At 41.0% G+C, this 19,696-nt stretch overlaps 1 protein-coding gene across 1 annotated transcript in view; it reads right to left on the bottom strand.

Annotated features, from left to right (window-relative positions):
* LOC148759130 (endogenous retrovirus group K member 13-1 Env polyprotein-like) overlaps nt 1–19,696 on the bottom strand; it is a 41,320-nt gene that overhangs the window by 3,581 nt on the left and 18,043 nt on the right. The window contains exon 2 of the mRNA XM_088792806.1: nt 9,002–9,801. Within this exon, the coding sequence (XP_088648932.1) occupies nt 9,002–9,801 (800 nt within the window). The remainder of the gene's footprint in view (nt 1–9,001; nt 9,802–19,696) is intronic.

The following is a 19,696-nucleotide window of genomic DNA, read 5'->3' as shown; positions in this document are numbered from 1 at the left end:
TGTTAACCCATTCATTATTTAGTAGCATGTTATTTAGCATCTATGTGTTTGTGTGTTTTTCAGTTTTCTTCCTGTAATTGATTTCTAATTTCATACCATTGTGACAGGAGAAGATGCTTCAAATGATTTCAATCTTCTTAAATTTATTGACGCTTATTTTGTGGCCTAACGTGTAGTCCATCCTGGAAAGTGTTTTATGTACACTTGAAAAGAATGTATATTCTGCTGCTTTGGAGTGAAATGTTCTAAAAATATCAATTAAAACCCTCTGATCTAGTGTGTCATTTAAGGCTGCTGTTTGTGTTGATTTTCTGTCTGGAAGATCTGTCCATTGGTGTCAATGGGGTGTTAATGTCCCCCATTATGATTGTATTACTGTCAATCTCTCCCTTTATGTTGGTCAATATTTGCTTTATATAGGTAGGTGCTCCTTTGTCTGGAGCATAAATGTTTACAAGGGTTATATCCTCTTGTTAGATTGATTCCTTCATCGTTATGTAATGTCCCTCTTTGTTTCTTATTATAGCCTTTGTTTAAAATCTGTTTTGCCTGATATAAGTATTGTTACCCCAGTTTTTTTTTTAAATTTCCATTCGCATGAAATATTTTTTTTCCATCCCTTTACTTTCAGTCTCTGTGTGTCTTTTGATCTGAAGTGGGTCTCTCATAGGCAGAATATGTATGGATCTTGTTTTCTCATCCATTCAGCTACCTTAGGTCTTTTGATTGGAGCATAGTTATTGCCATTTTATTATTCATCTCTGTGTTCTTTCCCACCCCTCTTCCTTTTTTATCTTAAAGAAGTCCCTTGAATATTTCTTGTAATTCTGGTTTGGTGGTGATGCACTCCTTTAGCTTTTTGTTGTCTGGCAAGCTTTTTATCCATCCTTCAATTCTAAATTATAGCTTTGCTGGGTAGAGTAATCTTGGTTGTAGGTTCTTGCTTTTTATCACTTTGAATATTTTGTGCCAATTTCTAGTCTGCAAAGTTTCTGTTGAGAAATCAGCTGACAATCTTATGGGAGCCTCTTTGTAAATAAGTAGTTGCCTTTCTCTTGCTGCTTTTAGAATTCTCTCTTTGTCTTTAACCTTTGCCATTTTAATTATGATGTGTCTTAGTGTGGGCCTATTTGGGCTCATCTTGTTTGGGACAATCTGTGCTTCCTGGGCTTATATGTCTATTTCCTTTGCTGCGTTAGGAAAGTTTTCAATCATTATTTCTTCAACTGTGTTCTCAATCCCTTCCTTTCTCTCTTCTCCTTCTGCTACCCCTCTGGTGCGAATGTTGTTACACTTGATGTTGTCCCTGAGGTCTCTTAAACTATCCTCATTTTTTGGATTTTTTTTTTCCTTTTGCTGTTCTGATTGGGTGTTTTGTGCTACCTTGTCTTCCAAATCACTGATTTGATCCTCTGCTTCATCTAGTCTGCTGGTGATTCCTTCTACAGCATTCTTTATTTCAGTTATTGTATTCATCACTTCTGTCTGGTTCTCTTTTATGGTTTCTGTGTCCCTTTTTTATGCTTGCTATTGCTCTGTTGAAGTTCTCACTAAGTTCCTGATAATCATTGTTTTGAACTCAGACTTTGATGGATTGCTTGCCTTCATTTTGTTTAGTTCTTTTTCTGGAATTTTCTCCTGTTCTTTCATTTGGGATTTTGTTTGTTTGTTTGTTTGTTTGTTTGTTTCCTCATTTTAGCTGCCTTTCTGTGTTTGTTTCTATGTGTTGGGTAGATTGTTCTATCTCCCAGTTTTGCCCGGGTCGCCTTATGCAGTAGGTGCCCGGTGGGGCCCAGGGTGCAGTCTTTCTGGGCACCTGGGCTGGGTGCTCTAGGAGTGTCCCTAGTGTGGGTTGTCTGTGCCCTCCTGTTATATAGTTGAGCCTTGAGTGCTATTCACATGCCAGTGGGTGGGATTAACGTTTAGGCTGATTGGGTGTGGAGTATGGCCACATCCACAGTTAATGGGCTGCTGTGCAGGGTGCTTTTCCCATGGAGTGGGATTCATCTTAGTGGACTCTGATGCCTGTTGAGACCATCTTTTGGATGTGTTGATGTGGGGCTAATTGGGTGGTGCTTTGCTGTGGTCTGAAGGCAATCTCTAGGTATGTTGGTTCAGGGACCTCTTAGGAGGGTCTCTGGTGCAAGCCCAGGTCAGCTACTGCCTGTGACCTGCTGGGAACTACCTGGTAGGAGCTACAGAGTAATTTGTAGTTAGTTGCTGCGTGTGCTGTGTGGGAGAGGACACAGTGCAATTCGAGGACAGATTCCCCCAGTATTGGGTCTGGGGTAGCTCTGCAAAAAGCCCAGGGTACCCCGATGCCTGCTGCCACTGTAAGTCTCAGCTGCTGATAGAGCCTTTTGAGGTACACAAGTTGGGTGAGGCAGGGACTCAGGGAGTCACCAGGGTGAAATGAGTGGTGTTCACCTTGTTAATGTAGATCCTGGTTTGGTGCCAGTACTGAGCCTGGAGCTACTCAACAAAAGTCTCAGAGCACACAGAGACCTACTGCCACCTGCCTGGGGCCTGCAGACCCTGGAGGGTTGTCAAAAGGGTGCAATACGACTTCTGCCAGAGCCCTGGGTGAGTTCATACAAGCGAGTGAATCTGTGCACAGGACCTTTTAGACAATGTCTGGGTTTCCTGCAGCCTTCTGTCCCACCTAGACTGTTGGAATTCTTACTGTTTTTAACAGCCAGATGTTGTGGGGGCTCCTCATCCTGGCACCAGTACTCCAGGATGGGGAGCCCAGTGTGGGGCTGGGTCCCTTGCTCCTTTGGGGGGATCTCTGTGGTTCAGATACCCCTCCATGATTCTCAATTGCCACACGTAGGTGTGGGATGATGAGTTTCCACCCCACCTGGCTTCTTATGTATACTCTTAGTTAAACTTCTGTTCAGCTAGACTTCAGATGTTCTCCAGGTTGATCTGTAATTTAGTTGTAATTTTAATGTGGTCATAGGAGGAGGCAATCACAGTTTCTATCTACTCTGCCATCTTGGAACTTTAGAGTTCTTTAAGTATTTGGTTGTAGGCAAATAGCCTCAATCAAGTCCTGGAGCATCAAGGCACATCAGGGAGCACACAGTAAGGTGTGTGTCAGAGGATTTTTTAAAAAGTCCCAGGTGATTCTTATGTTCAACTTGACTTAGGACAACTGTTCTAATTGGCATAGGCCCCACGCAACTCTCAGGGCATGACGCTGTTTTTATTATATTTCATCCAGTTGAAACTATCACTATTGTAACATGAAGTCCTGTTAAATTTTTTTAAAAAGTAAACAAATGGGTGTCTTTGATGGAATGAAATAGGGTTTTGCCTTGCCTGCAAGATTGGTCCTCCCTAAACACAAGGATTGTGGCTTCTTTTTTTTTTTTCAAACCCTTTAACTTACTTTTATTTTTTATTTTTATTTTTATTTTTATTTATTTTTATTTTTTATTTTTTTTAGATTTTATTGGGGAAGGGGAACAGGACTTTATTGAGGAACAGTGTGTACTTCGAGGCCTTTTTCCAAGTCGTTGTCCTTTTAGTCTTAGTTGCAGGGGGCGCTGCCCACCATCCCTTGCGGGAGTCGAGGAATTGAACCGGCAACCTTGTGGTTGAGAGCCCACTGGCCCATGTGGGAATCGAACCAGCAGCCTTCGGAGTTAGGAGCACGGAGCTCCCAATGCCTGAGCCACCGGGCCGCCCCTATTTTTATTTTTTTTAATGAAAGTTTTTTTGGGTGACAATTGTTAGTAAAGTTACATAGATTTCAGGTGTACAATTCTGTATTGCATCATCTATAAATCCCATTGTGTGTTCACCAAGCAGAGTCAGTTCTCCTTCCATCACCATGTATTTGTTCCCCTTTACTCTCATCTACTACCCTCCTCCCCCCTTACCCTCTGGTAACCACTAAACTATTGTCTGTGCCTATGAGTTTTTGTTTCTCATTTGTTTCTCTTGTTCTTTTGTTGTTTTTGATTTAAATACCACATATCAGTGAAATCATATGGTTCTCCTCTTTTTCTGTCTGGCTTATTTCACTTAGCATTATAATCTCAAGATCCATCCATGTTGTCACAAATGGTCCTATTTCATCTTTTCTTACCGCCGAATAGTATTCCATTGTGTATACATACCACAACTTCTTTATCCATTCATCTATCAAAGGACATTTTGGTTGTTTCCATGTCTTGGCCACCATAAACAAAGCTGCAATGAACATTGGAGCACACGTGCCTTTATGTATAAACGTTTTCAGATTTTTTTGGTAGATACCCGGGAGAGGGATTGCTGGGTCATACGGTAATTCTATCCGTAATTTTTTGAGGAACCTCCACACTGCCTTCCATAGCATCTGCACCAGTCTGCATTCCCACCAACAGTGTATGAGGGTTCCTTTTTCTCCACAACCTCTCCAACACTTGTTACTATTTGTCTTGTTGATGATAGCCATTCTGACTGGGGTGAGGTGATATCTCATTGTGGTTTTGATTTGCATTTCTCTGATGATTAGTGATGTTGAGCATTTTTTCATGTGTCTATTTGCCATTTGTATGTCCTCTTTGGAGAAATGTCTCTTCAGGTCCTCTGCCCATTTTTCAATTGGGTTGTTTGTTTTTTTCTTGTTGAGTTGCATGAGTTCCTTGTATATTCTGGATATTAGCCCTTTATTGGGGGCACTGTTTGTAAAAAATCTTCTCCTATTCAGTTGGTTGCATGTTTATTTTGTCGACAGTTTCTTTTACTGTGCAGAAGCTTTTAAGTTTGATATAGCCCCATTCATTTAATTTAGCTTTCACTTCCCTCGCCTTTGGAGTCAAATTCATAAAATGCTTTGAACCCAAGGTCCTTAAGTTTAGTACCTATGTTTTCTTCTATGCAGTTTATTGTGTCAGGTCTTATGCTTAAGTCTTTGATCTATTTTGAATTAATTTTGGTACATGGTGACAAATAGCAGTCCAATTTCATTCTTTTGCACGTGGCTATCCAATTCTCCCAGCACCATTTATTGAAGAGGCTGTCTTTTCTCCATTGTATGTTTTTTGCTTCTTTGTCAAAAATTATCTGTCCATATTTATGTGGTTTTATTTCTGAGTTCTCAATTCTATTCCATTGGTCTACGTGTCTGTTTTTCTGCCAATACCATGCTGTTTTGATTATTGTTGCCCCGTAGTACAAGCTAAAGTCAGGGAGTGTGATACCTCCAGCATTGTTCTTTTTTCTTAAGATTGCTTTGGCTATTCGGGGTCTTTTGTGGTTCCAAAAATCTGATGATTTTTTTGTTCTATTTCTTTAAAAAATGCCATTGGGAGTTTGATGGGGATTGCATTAAATCTGTATATTGCTTTGGGTAATATGCCATTTTAACTATGTTGATTCTTCCAATCCATGAGCACAGAATGTTTTTCCATTTCTTTGTGTCTTCTTCAATGTCTTTCAAAAATGTCTTATAGTTTTCAGCATATAGGTCTTTCACATCTGTTGCGACTTGCACAACACAAGCCATGGGAAGGCGAGGGGACTGGAGCCCCGAATCGGGTCGCCGTCAATACACATCCTTGGTTAAGTTTGTTCCTAGGTATTTTATTCTTTTTGCTGCAATTGCAAAAGGAATTGTTTTTTTATTTCTTTTTCTGAGATTTCATTGTTAGTATATAGGAATGCAATGGACTGTTGTATGTTGCTTTTGTAGCCGGCCACATTACTGTATTCGTTGACTGTTTCTAATAGCGTTTTGGTGGAGTCTTTAGGGTTTTCTATATATAGCATCATGTCATCTACATAGAGTGACAGATTAACCTCTTCATTCCCAATTTGGATGACTTTTATTTCTTTCTTTTGCCTGATTGTTCTGGCGAGGACTTCCAACACTATGTTGAAAAGCAGAGGTGATAGGGGACAGCTCTGTCATGTTCCTGAATGTAGAGCAAAGGGCTTCAGTTTCACCGTTAGTTATGAGATTAGCTGAGGGTTTATCATATATTGCCTTTATTATGTTAAGGTATTTTCCTTCTATACCTGTTTTATTAAGTGTTTTAATCATAAATGGATGCTGTATCTTGTCAAATGCTTTTTCTGCATCAATTGATGTAATCATATGATCTTTTTCCTTTATTTTTCTTATGTGATGTATCACATTGATGGATTTGCATATGTTCAACCATTCTTGTGCTCCTGGGATGAACGCCACTTTGTTGTGATGAATAATCTTTTTAATGCATTGTTGCATTCGATTTGCTAGAATTTTGTTTAGGATTATTGCATCTGTATTTCTCAAAGATATTGGTCTGTAGTTTTCTTTTTTGTGTTGTCCTTACCAAGTTTTGGTATCAGGGTAATGTTGGCCTCATAAAATGAGTTAGGGAGTACTGTCTCTTCTTCAATTTTTTGGGAAGAGTTTGAGCAGGATTGGTATTAGATCCTCTTTGAAGGTTTGGTAGAATTCACTAGTGAAGCCATCTGGTCCCGGACGAACTTGTCCATTTCTTCTAGGTTATTGAATTTGGTGGCATATAGTCCTTCATAGTATTCTTGATGATCCTTTGCATTTCTGTGGCATCCATGATAATTTCCCCTTTTTCATTCTTGATTTTTTTCATTAGTGTCTTCTCTCTTTTTATCTTAGTGAGTCTAGTCAAGGGTTTGTCAGTTTTGTTAAACTTTTCAAAGAATCAGCTCTTTGTCATATTAATTTTTTCTATTGTCCTTTTGTTCTCTATTTCATTTAGTTCTGCTCTGATTTTTGTTATTTCCTTTCTTCTGCTGACCTTGGGTTTCACTTGTTCTTCTTTTTCTAGTTCTTTAAGGTGTAATGTGAGGTTACTTATTTGGGATTTTTCTTGTTTCTTGAGATAGGCCTGTAATGAGATAAATTTCCCTCTTAAAACTGCTTTCGCTGCATCCCAAAAATTTTGGTAGGATGTATTTTTATTGTCATTTGTTTCTATGTGTCTTTTGATCTCCTCTCTCATTTCTTCTTTGACCCAGTCGTTCTTTAAAAGTATGTTGTTTAATCTCCATGTATTTGTGGTTTTTCCTGCTTTCTTTCTGCAGTTGATATCCAATTTCAAAGCCTTGTCATCAGAGAATATACTTGGTATGATTTCAGTCTTCTTAAATTTGCTGATGTTAGCTTTATGTCCCAATATATGGTCCATCCTTGAGAATGTTCCATGTACACTAGAAAAAAATGTATAGTCTGATGTTTTAGGATGAAGTGTTCTATAAATATCAATTATGTCCATTTCATCTAATGTGTCATTTAGGGCTGCTATTTCATTATTTATTTTCTATTTGGATGATCTATCCAAAGCTGTCAATGATGTATTTAGGTCCCCTAGTATTATTGTGTTTTGGTCAATTTCTCCCTTTAGTTCTGTTAGTAGTTGCTTGGTATATTTCAGTGCTCCCTGATTGGGGGCATAAATATTGATGACTGTTATGGCTTCTTGTTGTATAGTCCCCTTTACCATTATGAAATGTCCATCTTTGTCTCTTGTTATCTTTTTTACCTTGAAGTCTGTTTCATCTGATATCAGTATGGCTACACCTGATTTTCTCTGGATACCATTTGCTTGAAGTGTCAATTTCCACCCTTTCACTTTGAGTCTGTGCTTGTCGTTGTAGCTGAGCTGTATCTCTTGGAGGCAGCATATGGTTGGGTTTAGTTTTTTGATCCAATCTGCTACTCTGTGCCTTTTTATTGGTGAGTTCAGTGTATTTACATTTGGGGTGATTATTGATATGATTTCCTGTCATTCTATCTTTAGTTTTCTGGTAAGATTGTGTCTCCATTGTTTCTTTGCCTTTTTGTTGTTATCTATTATTTCTGTGTGGTGGTGTTCTATGATGTTTCCCTCTGTTTCTTCTTTTATTACAGTTTATATTATTGTCCTGAATTTTTTTTTTTGAGTGGTTACCCTTAAGTTTATGTACAAGAAAGTTTGATATTTAGAGTATTCCATTTTCTTCAGCACGCTTACTTTCTCCATTCCCATATTCCGGTTCAGGCCTTTACTCTCTGTGGCGAGCCAGCCGCCACGAGTCGAACGGTTCCTGACAAGGGGAGTGGGAATGAAAAAAGACACTCACACAATTTGATGATGGCGATCGCGGACTCCAGTGATCCTGAAGACGCTGAGTTTATTCTGTCCCCAGAATTTATACCTTCTGTGGACGTGCAGTTTAACAAGCACAAAAATGCATTACCTAGTTAACAGTAAATCTTTAACTTCTACATAGGAGACACAAAATTCACTGAAACTCCCAAACGCAATTATCCTTATCAATTGCCTTGAAGTAGCCATCAGTCTTCTGTGTCCGGGAACTGACCACTCCCACCACATTCCTGAGCAGCCTGCAAGCACTCTCCAGATGCAGGCAGAGATAATTGCCTCAGGGGGAGGAAATAGGTTAAGCATAAACCGAGCCATTAAGGCTTTAAAGTTAACTGCAACCATGGCTCCCCACATCTCCCCCTTTTTTATTTTATAGGAACAAAATCCATCCAGCCAGGATGGCGAGGTGACGGTGCCTGTCTTAGGTGTTTTAGGACGCCTGCCTCAACTTACCCGTCATTGGTACTCATATTTTATCATACAAGCCCTGTCTTAGGTGTTGAAGCGGCTCTCAAGTATTTACCCGTCGTTGACTAACCCGTCCGTCATAAATGCACAGGGGAGAGAAGCTTATGGCTTGCCTTAAGCTCAAGCTGATGGATGTCAGCTCGTAAGTCTAACATTTTGCTGATGAAACATCTAATGAGGATGGGGAGTAGGCACAGAACCAAACAGACACAGATGCCCAATGTAAGAAATATTATAACAGAATGGGTAATATAAGGCATAGAGGGCAAAACATTTCTGAGAACATTAACAAACTCAGAAGCAGCCTGAGCTGCATCAAATTTCAAAGGTTCAGCTTCTCTCATACTTTGAATTTCATCATGAAGCTGAAACATGTCTAAAGATAGGTTAGCATCATGCCAAATTCCTTGAAGATGTGAACGAACTCGACTCCAATCATACTGACTATTATTATATTTTTTAGGAGTAACACAAATCCAATGATATTTCGGATGACATTTTAAATGAGATTTAACTTTCATACCCTGAATGACCTCTCCCATATACTGAACCGTATCATAAAGAGCATTTACCTTTTGTTTTAATTTCTCATCAATAGCCTCTTGGGTTCCCAAGGCTAAGGTAACATTCTTTGAAAGAGTATTAACATAATGAGCATTTTGAATAGTCTGAGAGAGAGCCACAGCTGCTGTAGCAGCAGTTGCAATTATAGTAACCAAAGCCATAATTCCAGCAATTAGAAGTCCAACAAACCGTTTAGGTCTACTCAAAGCATATTTAATTTCTTTAAAAACCTGCAAACTTCTTTCAGCATACCAAGGTCCAGAAATATTAACAGGAAGCATAATAAAAGATGGTTGTTTAAGTATCATAACCTGGGTCCCCAAGGGTACCCAAGAAATACAATTAGTCAAAATACAATTATTACAAGACACATTAAATTGATCTCCCACAAAATATACATTAATATTTCCAATCAAGAGTGCATAAGGGGAGGGAACACAAGCAGATACATTAACAGTCTCAGTAACAATAGTCCATTCCCTAGTTCCGTCTTCCAAAATCCTCATGGGCAGAGAGAGCCTGGTTTCAACCTTATCCATTGCTCCCATAAGCCTCCATAGTGAATTTTGCTGATACTGCGTATCAGAATTCCACAGTCCAGAAATCAGTTCACGGGCCCGTCCGGACCGGTTATTTCTTGACCAATCAATAATATATCTGCCTGTTCCAGGGATGTCATAACGAACAGGATCATTGCCAGGACAAGCTCTCCATGGAACAGTCTCAGTATCCAGTTTCAATCTTTTATTGCAAGATGGACATGATGGAGGGATGGGCAGCTTTATCTTGCGCCCTCCGGACCAATCGCCTAGCATGTTAAGATGAACAGTCCATCCAATTAAAGAATCATCAATATGCATAGTGACAGGGGAACTACGCAAACACCCAATCATGGAGCTATTTTTTGCAATACAAATAGGCAATCCCAAACCTATGCCATTGTAAGTGAAATTATTTTCCAAATGCTGTTTCATATGTCCATCAGAAGGCAATCCTAAGGCCTTAGTATCATTAACATAAACTGGAATCTCAGGACCATCCCACACAGCGGGGTGGAGGATTGGTGGATCAGGTACATAGGCCCAATACGTCTGGTCAGGTTCCGCTTGGCAAAGCATCAGTAGCATCATCAATGGGCTGAGGGTCCACATGTCGCACCAATCTTTCTGGCAGCCACCGAGGGCCTTCTGCATCCTGTGGAAAAACACATACATATCCTCGTCCCCATATGAGGACTGGATCTGGGCCTTGCCAAGAGCCCGTAAGTGGATCTTTCCATTTGACCAAAGCCTGAGGGGCAGTAGAAGGATGCCAAAAGCGCTCCGCAGCACTTTTACCATGGGCATCCAAGGTCAAAAAATTTTAAATAAAGAGAGAATGAGACAAATAATTATGAGGTGTCAGGGGGTATAACTCCCCCTTTTTTATTTTTTGTAAATTGATTTTTAACGTTCCATGAGTACGTTCAACAATCCCTTGTCCTTGGGGATTGTAAGGAATGCCAGTAACATGATTGATCGAAAATTGCTGGCAAAATAGAGCAAATTTTTTGCTGGTATAACATGAGCCATTGTCTGTTTTAAGTTTTTTAGGAGTTCCAATCATGGCAAATGCAGCAAGGCAATGTCTAATTACATGAGATGTGGCTTCTCCTGTTTGAATGGAAGCCGCAACGAACCCAGAGAAGGTGTCAATGGAGACATGAACATATTTTAACTTTCCAAACTCAGGGATATGAGTTACATCCATTTGCCATAGATCATTAGGACGTAAGCCTCGGGGGTTGACTCCATAATGAGGCACAGGCAGAAGATGTGAACAATTTGGACACTGTTTTACTATTTGACGTGCTGCTTCTCTGGTAATTTTATACTGCAATCTTAGGCTCTGACTATTTTGATGGTGGAGGCTATGGGCCTTTTGTGCTTTTTCTATTCGAGTTAAGGCAACGAGCTGAGTAGCAGTGTCTGCAATTTGATTTCCTGAGGCCAAAGGGCCTGGAAGATTAGAATGAGCTCTAATATGGCCAATATAAAATTTTTTACAGCGCAACTGAATGGCCTGCTGTATCTGAAAAAACAAATCCTGGGTAACAGGATTACTGGTACTAATAAAAGGTACTGTTTTTAAATTTTGGATAGCACGGACCACATAATGGCTGTCAGAGAATAAATTAAAAGACTGAGAAGCGAAGTCAAGCAATACCATATGGACTGCTCGAAGCTCAACTATTTGAGCTGAGGCTGGAGGTGTCTGCACTCTTTTGATGACCTTTTCATTGAGTGCATAGACAGCTACACCATTACTAGATCCATCGTAAAAATATTAGGTACAGCAGGAAGAGGAGCATGTGATACTATTGAAGGGAAGATTGGATCATGATGTTGAAAAAATTGAAGCAATTTATGCTTAGGATAATGATTATCTAAAGTTCCCACAAAATTAGCCAATGCGACAGGAAAACTGTTAGTAAATTGCATCAGGCCTTGAATCTGTGCTTTTGTAAAAGGAATAACAATAGAATCTGGCTCCTTTCCATAATATTTTTGAGCTTCCAAGCGGCTCTCCTGAATTAGGCTGGCCACAAATTCATAATAAGGTGTAAGATTCTTTTGAGCAGCTACAGGGAGGTGTATCCATCGAAGTGGCCCTTCTTGCCACAACACTGCTGTAGGTGTATGCTTAGTATTTAGAACATACACATACAAAGGTTTAGAATAATCAAAAAAGGAAACATGCTGTTGCTGAATGGCTTCCTCAACCTTAGAAAGAGCCTTCCGTGCAGGCTCAGTAAGAGATCTGGGAGAGGTTGGATTAGAATCTCCTTTTAAAATTTCAAACAGTGGTTTAAGATCTCCAGTAGTTAGTCCCAAAGAAGGACGCAGCCAATTAATATCTCCCAACAGTTTTTGAAAATCATTAAGAGATTTAAGATGATCTTTCCTAAGCTCTATTTTCTGTGGGGCGAAATGCTGAGCAAACAACTGAAATCCCAAGTAAGAGTAAGGCTCACTTCTCTGTACTTTCTCAGGTGCAATAATATGAAGAAGAAGATTCTTCTTCATATCTACAAAGCAAGCTAACAACATTCCTTCTTTCTTACAAGCCAACAAGATGTCATCCATATAATGAATGATATACACAGAAGGAAATTGTTTTCTGGTGTTATCAATTGCTTCACTAACAAACTTCTGACACAAGGTGGGGCTATTAGCCATACCTTGGGGAAGAACTCGCCATTGATATCTCTTTATGGGTTCCTGAAAGTTTTGGCTAGGAATACTAAAAGCAAATCTCTTACAATCTTGGGGATGAAGAGGTATAGTGTAAAAACAATCCTTCAAATCCAGCACTATTTTATAAGTGTCCTTTGGTATAGCAGAGGGATGAGGTAATCCTGGTTGCAAAGCCCCCATAACCTCCATAGTTTTATTTACTTTTTTTAAATCCTGTAACAATTTCCATTTTTTTAAATTTTTTTTTAATAACAAAAGTGGGCGAATTCCAAGGAGAGGTTGATTTAGTTATATTGCCTTGTTCAAGCTGCTCCTGTACTAGCGCTTGAGCGGCCAATATTTTTTTTTGAGTAAGGGGCCATTGATCTATCCACACAGGCGTATCAGATTTTCAAGTTATTGCCTCTGCTGTTTTATGGTGGAGTACAGGTAAGTCTATGACCCCTGGGAAAAATACCCTAAACCTGTTTTCTGTAAATTAGGATTGGGTGAAATAGGTTCCTGACGTCCTTGTCCTGCACTTCCTAAGCCTTTTTCTGGGAGGAGTCTTTGATCAAACATTTGCTGAGTTACTTGAGCGCTTGGGCTATAAAGATAAACTCCCATATTGCTCATAATATCTCGTCCCCACAAATTAACCGGCAGACCGGGGATAATATAAGGCTGAAACGTTCCTTGATGACCATCATCGTCCTGCCATGATAACAAATTACTACTTTGCTGTGGGGCGTGAGACTGACCGATACCTTGCAGGCTTGTACTCGTACTTTGCATTGGCCAATTAGATGGCCAATGTTGCGCAGATATGCAAGACACATCGGCTCCAGTATCTAAAAGTCCTTGAAAATCTTTCCCAGCAATCTTAAGCTGTAAAACAGGTCGATCTTTTTTTATTTCTTGAACCCAATATACATCCGAGGAACCAAAGCCTCGATCTCTTCGTTTTTGGTCTTGTCTACTTTTCCCTATTTTTATTTTAGGCAAAATTATTAATTGGGCAATCCGAGTTCCAGAGGGAATATTGGAAATAGTCAGGGGTGAATGAACCATAATCTTAATTTCTCCGGTAAAATCCTCATCAATAACTCCCGGGGAAACTTGAATTCCCTTCATGGTCGTACTACTTCTCCCTAATAAAAGCCCAACGGTTTTTGGCGGCAGCGGCCCAAAAACCCCTGTGGGTAGGGCTTGCATTTCCATCTCAGGAGTTAATACGATGTCGGTGGTGGAACATAAGTCCAATCCTGCGCTGCCTGAGGTGGCCCGGAATAAATCTGTGATGTATTTCCTCTCTGAGGTTTGCTCCGTTTCTGTTCGGGGATCTGCGGTGCCCCATAACATTGCTGATTCGGGGCCTGGGGCTGGCCCCTCACCCAGTTTCCCTGAATCGGGTTCCCATCTTTATCTGTCTTAGATTTACATTTATTAGCCCAATGTTTCCCTCTCCTGCATTTAGGACAAACATCTGGAGGTTTTTTAACAGGAGCAGCTGCAGTCCCTGTTTTTCCCTTATCGGGGCATTGAGCCGCTCGATGTCCCTTCTTTCCACAAGTAAAACAAGCTCCAGAGCGACTCCCTGCGTTGAGTCTTGCCTGTTGCCATAGCACTTCCTTCATAGGTTTCCCCTGAATAGCAGCCGCTATCGCTATGCCCTGGGTAAAAGAGAAGTGCACAGGCGAATGTAGTCAGATAAGGTTTCTTTCTTCCTAATTGGCCTAATAACAGCTTGACATGCCGAGTTGGCATTTTCATAGGCAAGCTGCGTTATAAAGGACTGGGTAGCAATTGACATCCCAAAAATCCTTCCGGCTGCGGTGGTAAGGCGAGACACAAAATCTTGGAAGGGCTCGTCAGGTCTCTGTCTTATTTGAGATACATGCTCCTCTTTACGGGAGGTATCAGGCAGTATTCGCCATGCATCCTTAGCTGCTACAGAAGTTTGTGCATAGGCGCCCGGGGCAAAATCTATTTGGTTTTCTAAATTAGCGTATATCCCTTCACCCGCTAACATTTCAAAAGTAATGGGAACTCGCCGCAAGGCATTCTGATTAGCCTTTTTCTTGCAATTTTTATAAAATTCTGATTTTCACAAAAGGTAATCGCCCCCAGAAAGGCAGGCATGGGCAATATGTTTCCAATCCTCAGGGGGAGTTGCTTCTCCTGACAAAGCGTCTAAAATTGCCATGGTGAAAGGAGCTATGGGTCCATACTGCACACAAACCTCTTTTAACTCTTTTATTTTCTTCCATTGAAATGGCTCCCAATGCTGAACTCTGTTTTTCGTTCTCCTGTCAATTTTATCAAAAATAGGATAGACCCCGAACTGCTCCGTAGATTCCCCTTGCCTATGTGCTTGTTCACAAGCCATTTGAAGTGGCGATCGCACAACAAAAGAATCGGATTTCGGTTTGATATAACCCGGTGGAGGCTGTGTGGGCATATCCCAGACAGGGGGCTGTAACGGAGGATCCCACATACCAGGGTTCTCAGGAAGCGGGGCAGAAGGATCAAAAGGGGGATCCTCTCTCCCCGGATTCCAAGGATCCTTACAAGAGACTCGTGAGTCTCGAGGACCATTTCCTTCACTTTTTGAAACCTTAAGCTCTATTAATTGTCCCTGAATCTTTTTTATCTGTTCCGACAAAGTAAGAAGAGCATCAGATGTCGGTCCCTTTTCTTGGGCCATAGCTACAACAGGAGGATATTTATCCCTATCATATTTAGCAGCCTCATCCTCTAATTCTTCCTGATCTCGAGGGCTCAAATCTTCCCATATGTCGTCTGGAAACTCTTGAGCAACCGGCTCTTTGTTAACTTTAAGAACTCCCTCTAACAACTTTGTGCCCCCTCCCTCCTCATCGCCGGCTTGTTTCACTTTCTCTAATTTGCATTCCTCATGTTTAAGGTTCAAACAGTCCCGGATCAAAGTCCACAGTCCAAATGTTTCAATCGGAACATGCTGAGGCCCGTGGACAGTGTAAAAATCCTTTAATTGTTCTCCCACTTTCTGCCAGGTTTCCAGGCTGACCGTTCCTTCTTCAGGAAACCACGGGCAGACTTCCTTTATAAAGTCTAAGAATTTATCTAACTGTTCTCTGCTCACCCGACTGCCACGGGCGGTAAGCAATTTCTTAAGTCCTCTAACATACAGGTCCTTGCTGCTGGCGTGACCCATCCTTTTCCCTAACTCGGTCCTTCTTTCAAACAAAGAAACAATCAGGTGCCCTTCTGGCCGTGTCCCTTGCGGGGCTAAACCTGTCTTGGCTAGAGGCGCTCCGGTATAAATCCCCGGACAGGTGGACTGTAAAGCCCAGTCGCCGTTATGCCGTATGACAGAACCGGAACCGCAGATTGGGGCCCAATCAAGCTCCGTAACACAAAGTCGTAGAGCTATCACTCACTCACACACTCATTCGACCGAGGGGACAGTGCCTTACTCACCGCCCATCCACTGATAAGCTCTTATACGAGCTGGGCCCTTTCCACGCGGTGTTCCTCACTATTACCCCTATATTCAGGTCCCTGTTCGGGCGCCACTTGTGGCGAGCCAGCCGCCACGAGTCGAACGGTTCCTGACAAGGGGAGTGGGAATGAAAAAAGACACACAATTTGATGATGGCGATCGTGGACTCCAGTGATCCTGAAGATGCTGAGTTTATTCTGTCCCCAGAATTTATACCTTCTGTGGACGTGCAGTTTAACAAGCACAAAAATGCATTACCTAGTTAACAGTAAATCTTTAACTTCTACATAGGAGACACAAAATTCACTGAAACTCCCAAACGCAATTATCCTTATCAATTGCCTTGAAGTAGCCATCAGTCTTCTGTGTCTGGGAACTGACCACTCCCACCACATTCCTGAGCAGCCTGCAAGCACTCTCCAGATACAGGCAGAGATAATTGCCTCAGGGGGAGGAAATATGTTAAGCATAAACCGAGCCATTAAGGCTTTAAAGTTAACTGCAACCATGGCTCCCCCCAACTCTCCCCCTTTTTGAGTTCTGGTTGCCACAAATTGTCCCTGTTGATGGTAGTCGAATAGCCTCCTTTAGTATTTCTTGTAGTGCAGGTCGTGTATTAGAAAATTCCCTCAGCTTCTGTGTGTCTGGAAAGGTCTTTATTCCTCCTTCATATCTAAAGAGTATCTTTGCTGGATATATGATTTTTTGCTCATAATTTCTCTCTTTCAATAGTTTGAATATTTGGTTCCACTCCCTCCTGGATTGTAGAGTTTCTGCTGAAAAATCTGATGATAATCTAATGGGCTTTCCTTTGTTACCGTCTTCTTTTCCCTGGCTGCCTTGAGGATTCTTTCTTTGTCGTTGATTTTAGACAGCTTCAATACAATGTGCCTTGGAGAAGGTCTGTTGGGATTGAGGTAACTAGGTGTTCTATTTGCTTCTTGGATTCGAGGGTCCAGTTCTGTCCACAAGTTTGGGAAGTTCTCATCAACAATTTGTTTGAATATATTCTCTGTTCCCTTCTCTCTTTCTTCTCCTTCTGGTATACCCATTATTCTTATATTGCTCTTTCTGATGGAGTCAGAAAGTTCTTGTAGAGTTCTTTCACTTCTTTTAAGTCTCAAGTCTGTTTCTTCTTCCATCTGTGTTTCCATTCCAGGTTTCTATCTTCGATGTCACAGATTCTTTCCTCCATCTGGTCAACTCTCCTACCTAAGCTGGTTATTTCATTCTTAATTTTTTCTATTGAGTTCTTAATCTCCAGAAATTCTATTTGGTTCTTTTTTAAAATTTCAATCTCTTTCATAAAATGCTCATGTTGTTCTTTGATTGTGTTTCTGAGTTCATTAAACTGCCTTTCTGTGTTTTCTTGCATCTCGTTGAGCTTTTTCAGAACTGCAATCTTGAATTCTCTGTCATTTAAGTCACATATTTCCATATCTTTAAGTTCCTTTTCTGGAGACTTTTCACTGTCTTTCAGAGCTGTCTTGTTGCCTTGGTTATTCATGGCAATTAATGATTTATTATTTCTCTTCCTAGACATTTATAGGAGTGGGTTCTGCAACAGATTGATAGGAAGAGGTCTTTCTTTTGTTTTCCAGTAAGTGTTGGTAGAATGTTTTATTTTCTGTCCGACTGTAGCCTGTTTTTCTCTCTCACACTGTAGTGTTATGTTTCCTCTGCACTATTCCTGCTTCTCACACAATTAGGGGAATTCCCTGGAAGGTGGGCTTCTCCTCTGTTAACAGTTCACTTGGGTCATAGGGCGCCGCATCCCTGTGGGGACACGGAGAGCTCTTGTAGTTCCAAACTCTTCCTGCACCAGATTCAGAGCGCATATGTTTCAGCAGTTCTATTTACTCCTGCAGGGATCCACACAGATAAGTGGGGACAGAGGCGGGGTGAGCTGTGAGATGTGGCCCAGAGCAATGGCGGTGACCACCACCACAGCCGGTCCTGCCTCCACAACTCCCTCCCCTTTGCCGGAACTAGTTGGGCTGCGAATCTGTGTCTGCGGTCCACAGTTCTCAGAACAGCAAATATTTTGTTCTTTTGATCTGACACTGCTACTCTTCCGCTTCTAGCACTGGGCAGATGGGGGTAGGGCGAGCTCTGGGAGGGTAGAGAGGGGGTGGCTTGTCTCAGTGCCTCAGGCTTCCGTCCTTTGCTCGGCAGTAAGGGCTTAAACCACCATTTTCAGCCTTCTTCCTTCAGTCTTTGTTCTGAGGTCTCTGCGGTGAGCGTTTGGTTCAGCCATGTTATATGCTGTGCCCTCAGCCCTGTGGGCCATAAACGGAGCCGTAGAAGTCTGAGTTCTTCCCTCTCCTGCATCTGTGGTAGTTCCGGGATGCAGCGAGCTTGAAGCACTGAGCTAGGTCTGTGTCCTATGCCCATGCGTCCCGTCTCCGCACTTCTCCCTTCCCTCCTCCCCTGCTCACGCAATTTGCCCACCTTTAGGTGAATTCAGTAGTGAGTCTCTTCGTCTTCCCTATCTGCTGTGCAGGGAGTCCTTTGTGGAGTTATAGCTGTTTAATTTGTTGTAAATTCCACGGGAGATTTCCAGAGGCTCACCTCATGCCGCCATTTTGATGACGTCTCGACTTTTACTTTTTATATTAGTTTCAGGTGTACAAAACAACATAATGATTAGACATTTATACTCCTCACAAAGTGATACCTCCAAAGTTTACTACTCCTCTGACATTGTATATAGCTGTTACAATACCTTGACTATATAGTCCCTATACTGTACTTTACATCCCATGACATGTATCTATATCTATATATCTATATCTATATCTATCTATATATGTGTGTTCTTTACTTCATCCTCCATCTTGACAACACATCATGTCACACATTGCTTCTAGTATACGGCAATTTTTGTCAAATAAAAATATTAGGGTGTGTCCTCATCCACCTTATTCACTGGATCTGGCACCATGCAACTTCTGGCACTTCCCCAAAGTCAAAATGACCATAAAAGGAAAATGTTTTGAATTGATTCAGGACATCAAGGCAGCCATGGCAGTGCAACTAAAGATACTAACAAAGAGGACTTCCAGAACTATTTCAGAAAGTGGCAAGGATGATGGAATAAGTGTGTTGGAAATGAGGAAGAGTATTTTGGGGGGGATTAATGGACATGTGTCTTTTACTGTAATAATTTTTTAAAAAATTTAAACATTCACCATATTTTCTGATCATACCTCATATATACTAGGGGTGCCAAAAAAATGTATACAAGTGGACATTTTGGTCAGTGTTGCTCAAGTAGTAGTTTGCCATAATCAGAAGTATCTGAACACTTATGGTAACCACTTTGAGCGCCTCCTGTAATTGAAGAAGTCAAACATGACTTGTAGTCATCTTTTGTTATTGGTATATATTGAGTATTACAATTTAAATAGTTTTCCTTTCTTAAAATGTGTATACATTTTTTTGGCAACATACACGCGCACACACACACACTGAGGCTAACAGTTAAGTTTGTGAACTTGTTGCAATGATATTGCTAACTTTTTTTATATCAGAGAGATTATTCATTATGAATTTGTCCTAACTGGACAAACAGTTAAACAAGTTTCTGTTGAGAAATCAGCTCACAGTCTTATGGGGGCTCCCTTGTAGGTAACTGCTATTTCTTGCTTTTTTTTTTTTTTTTTTAAACTTTTACTTATGTTTTTAAGTGTGTTTTTCCAGGACCCATCAGCTCCAAGTCAAGTAGTTGTTTCAATCTAGTTGCAGAGGGCACAGCTCACAGTGTCCCATGTGGGGATTGAACTATCAACCTTGTTGTTAAGAGCACCTCACTCTAACCAACTGAGTTAACCAGCCTCCCCTTCTTGCTGCTTTTA

Source organism: Rhinolophus sinicus, chromosome 1 (genome assembly GCF_057876585.1).
Source record: "Rhinolophus sinicus isolate RSI-liver-muscle chromosome 1, RSI-T2T, whole genome shotgun sequence".
Taxonomy (NCBI): Eukaryota; Metazoa; Chordata; class Mammalia; order Chiroptera; family Rhinolophidae; genus Rhinolophus; species Rhinolophus sinicus.
The sequence above is the reverse complement of the archived record's forward strand: the minus strand, read 5'-3'. Positions and strand labels throughout refer to the sequence as shown.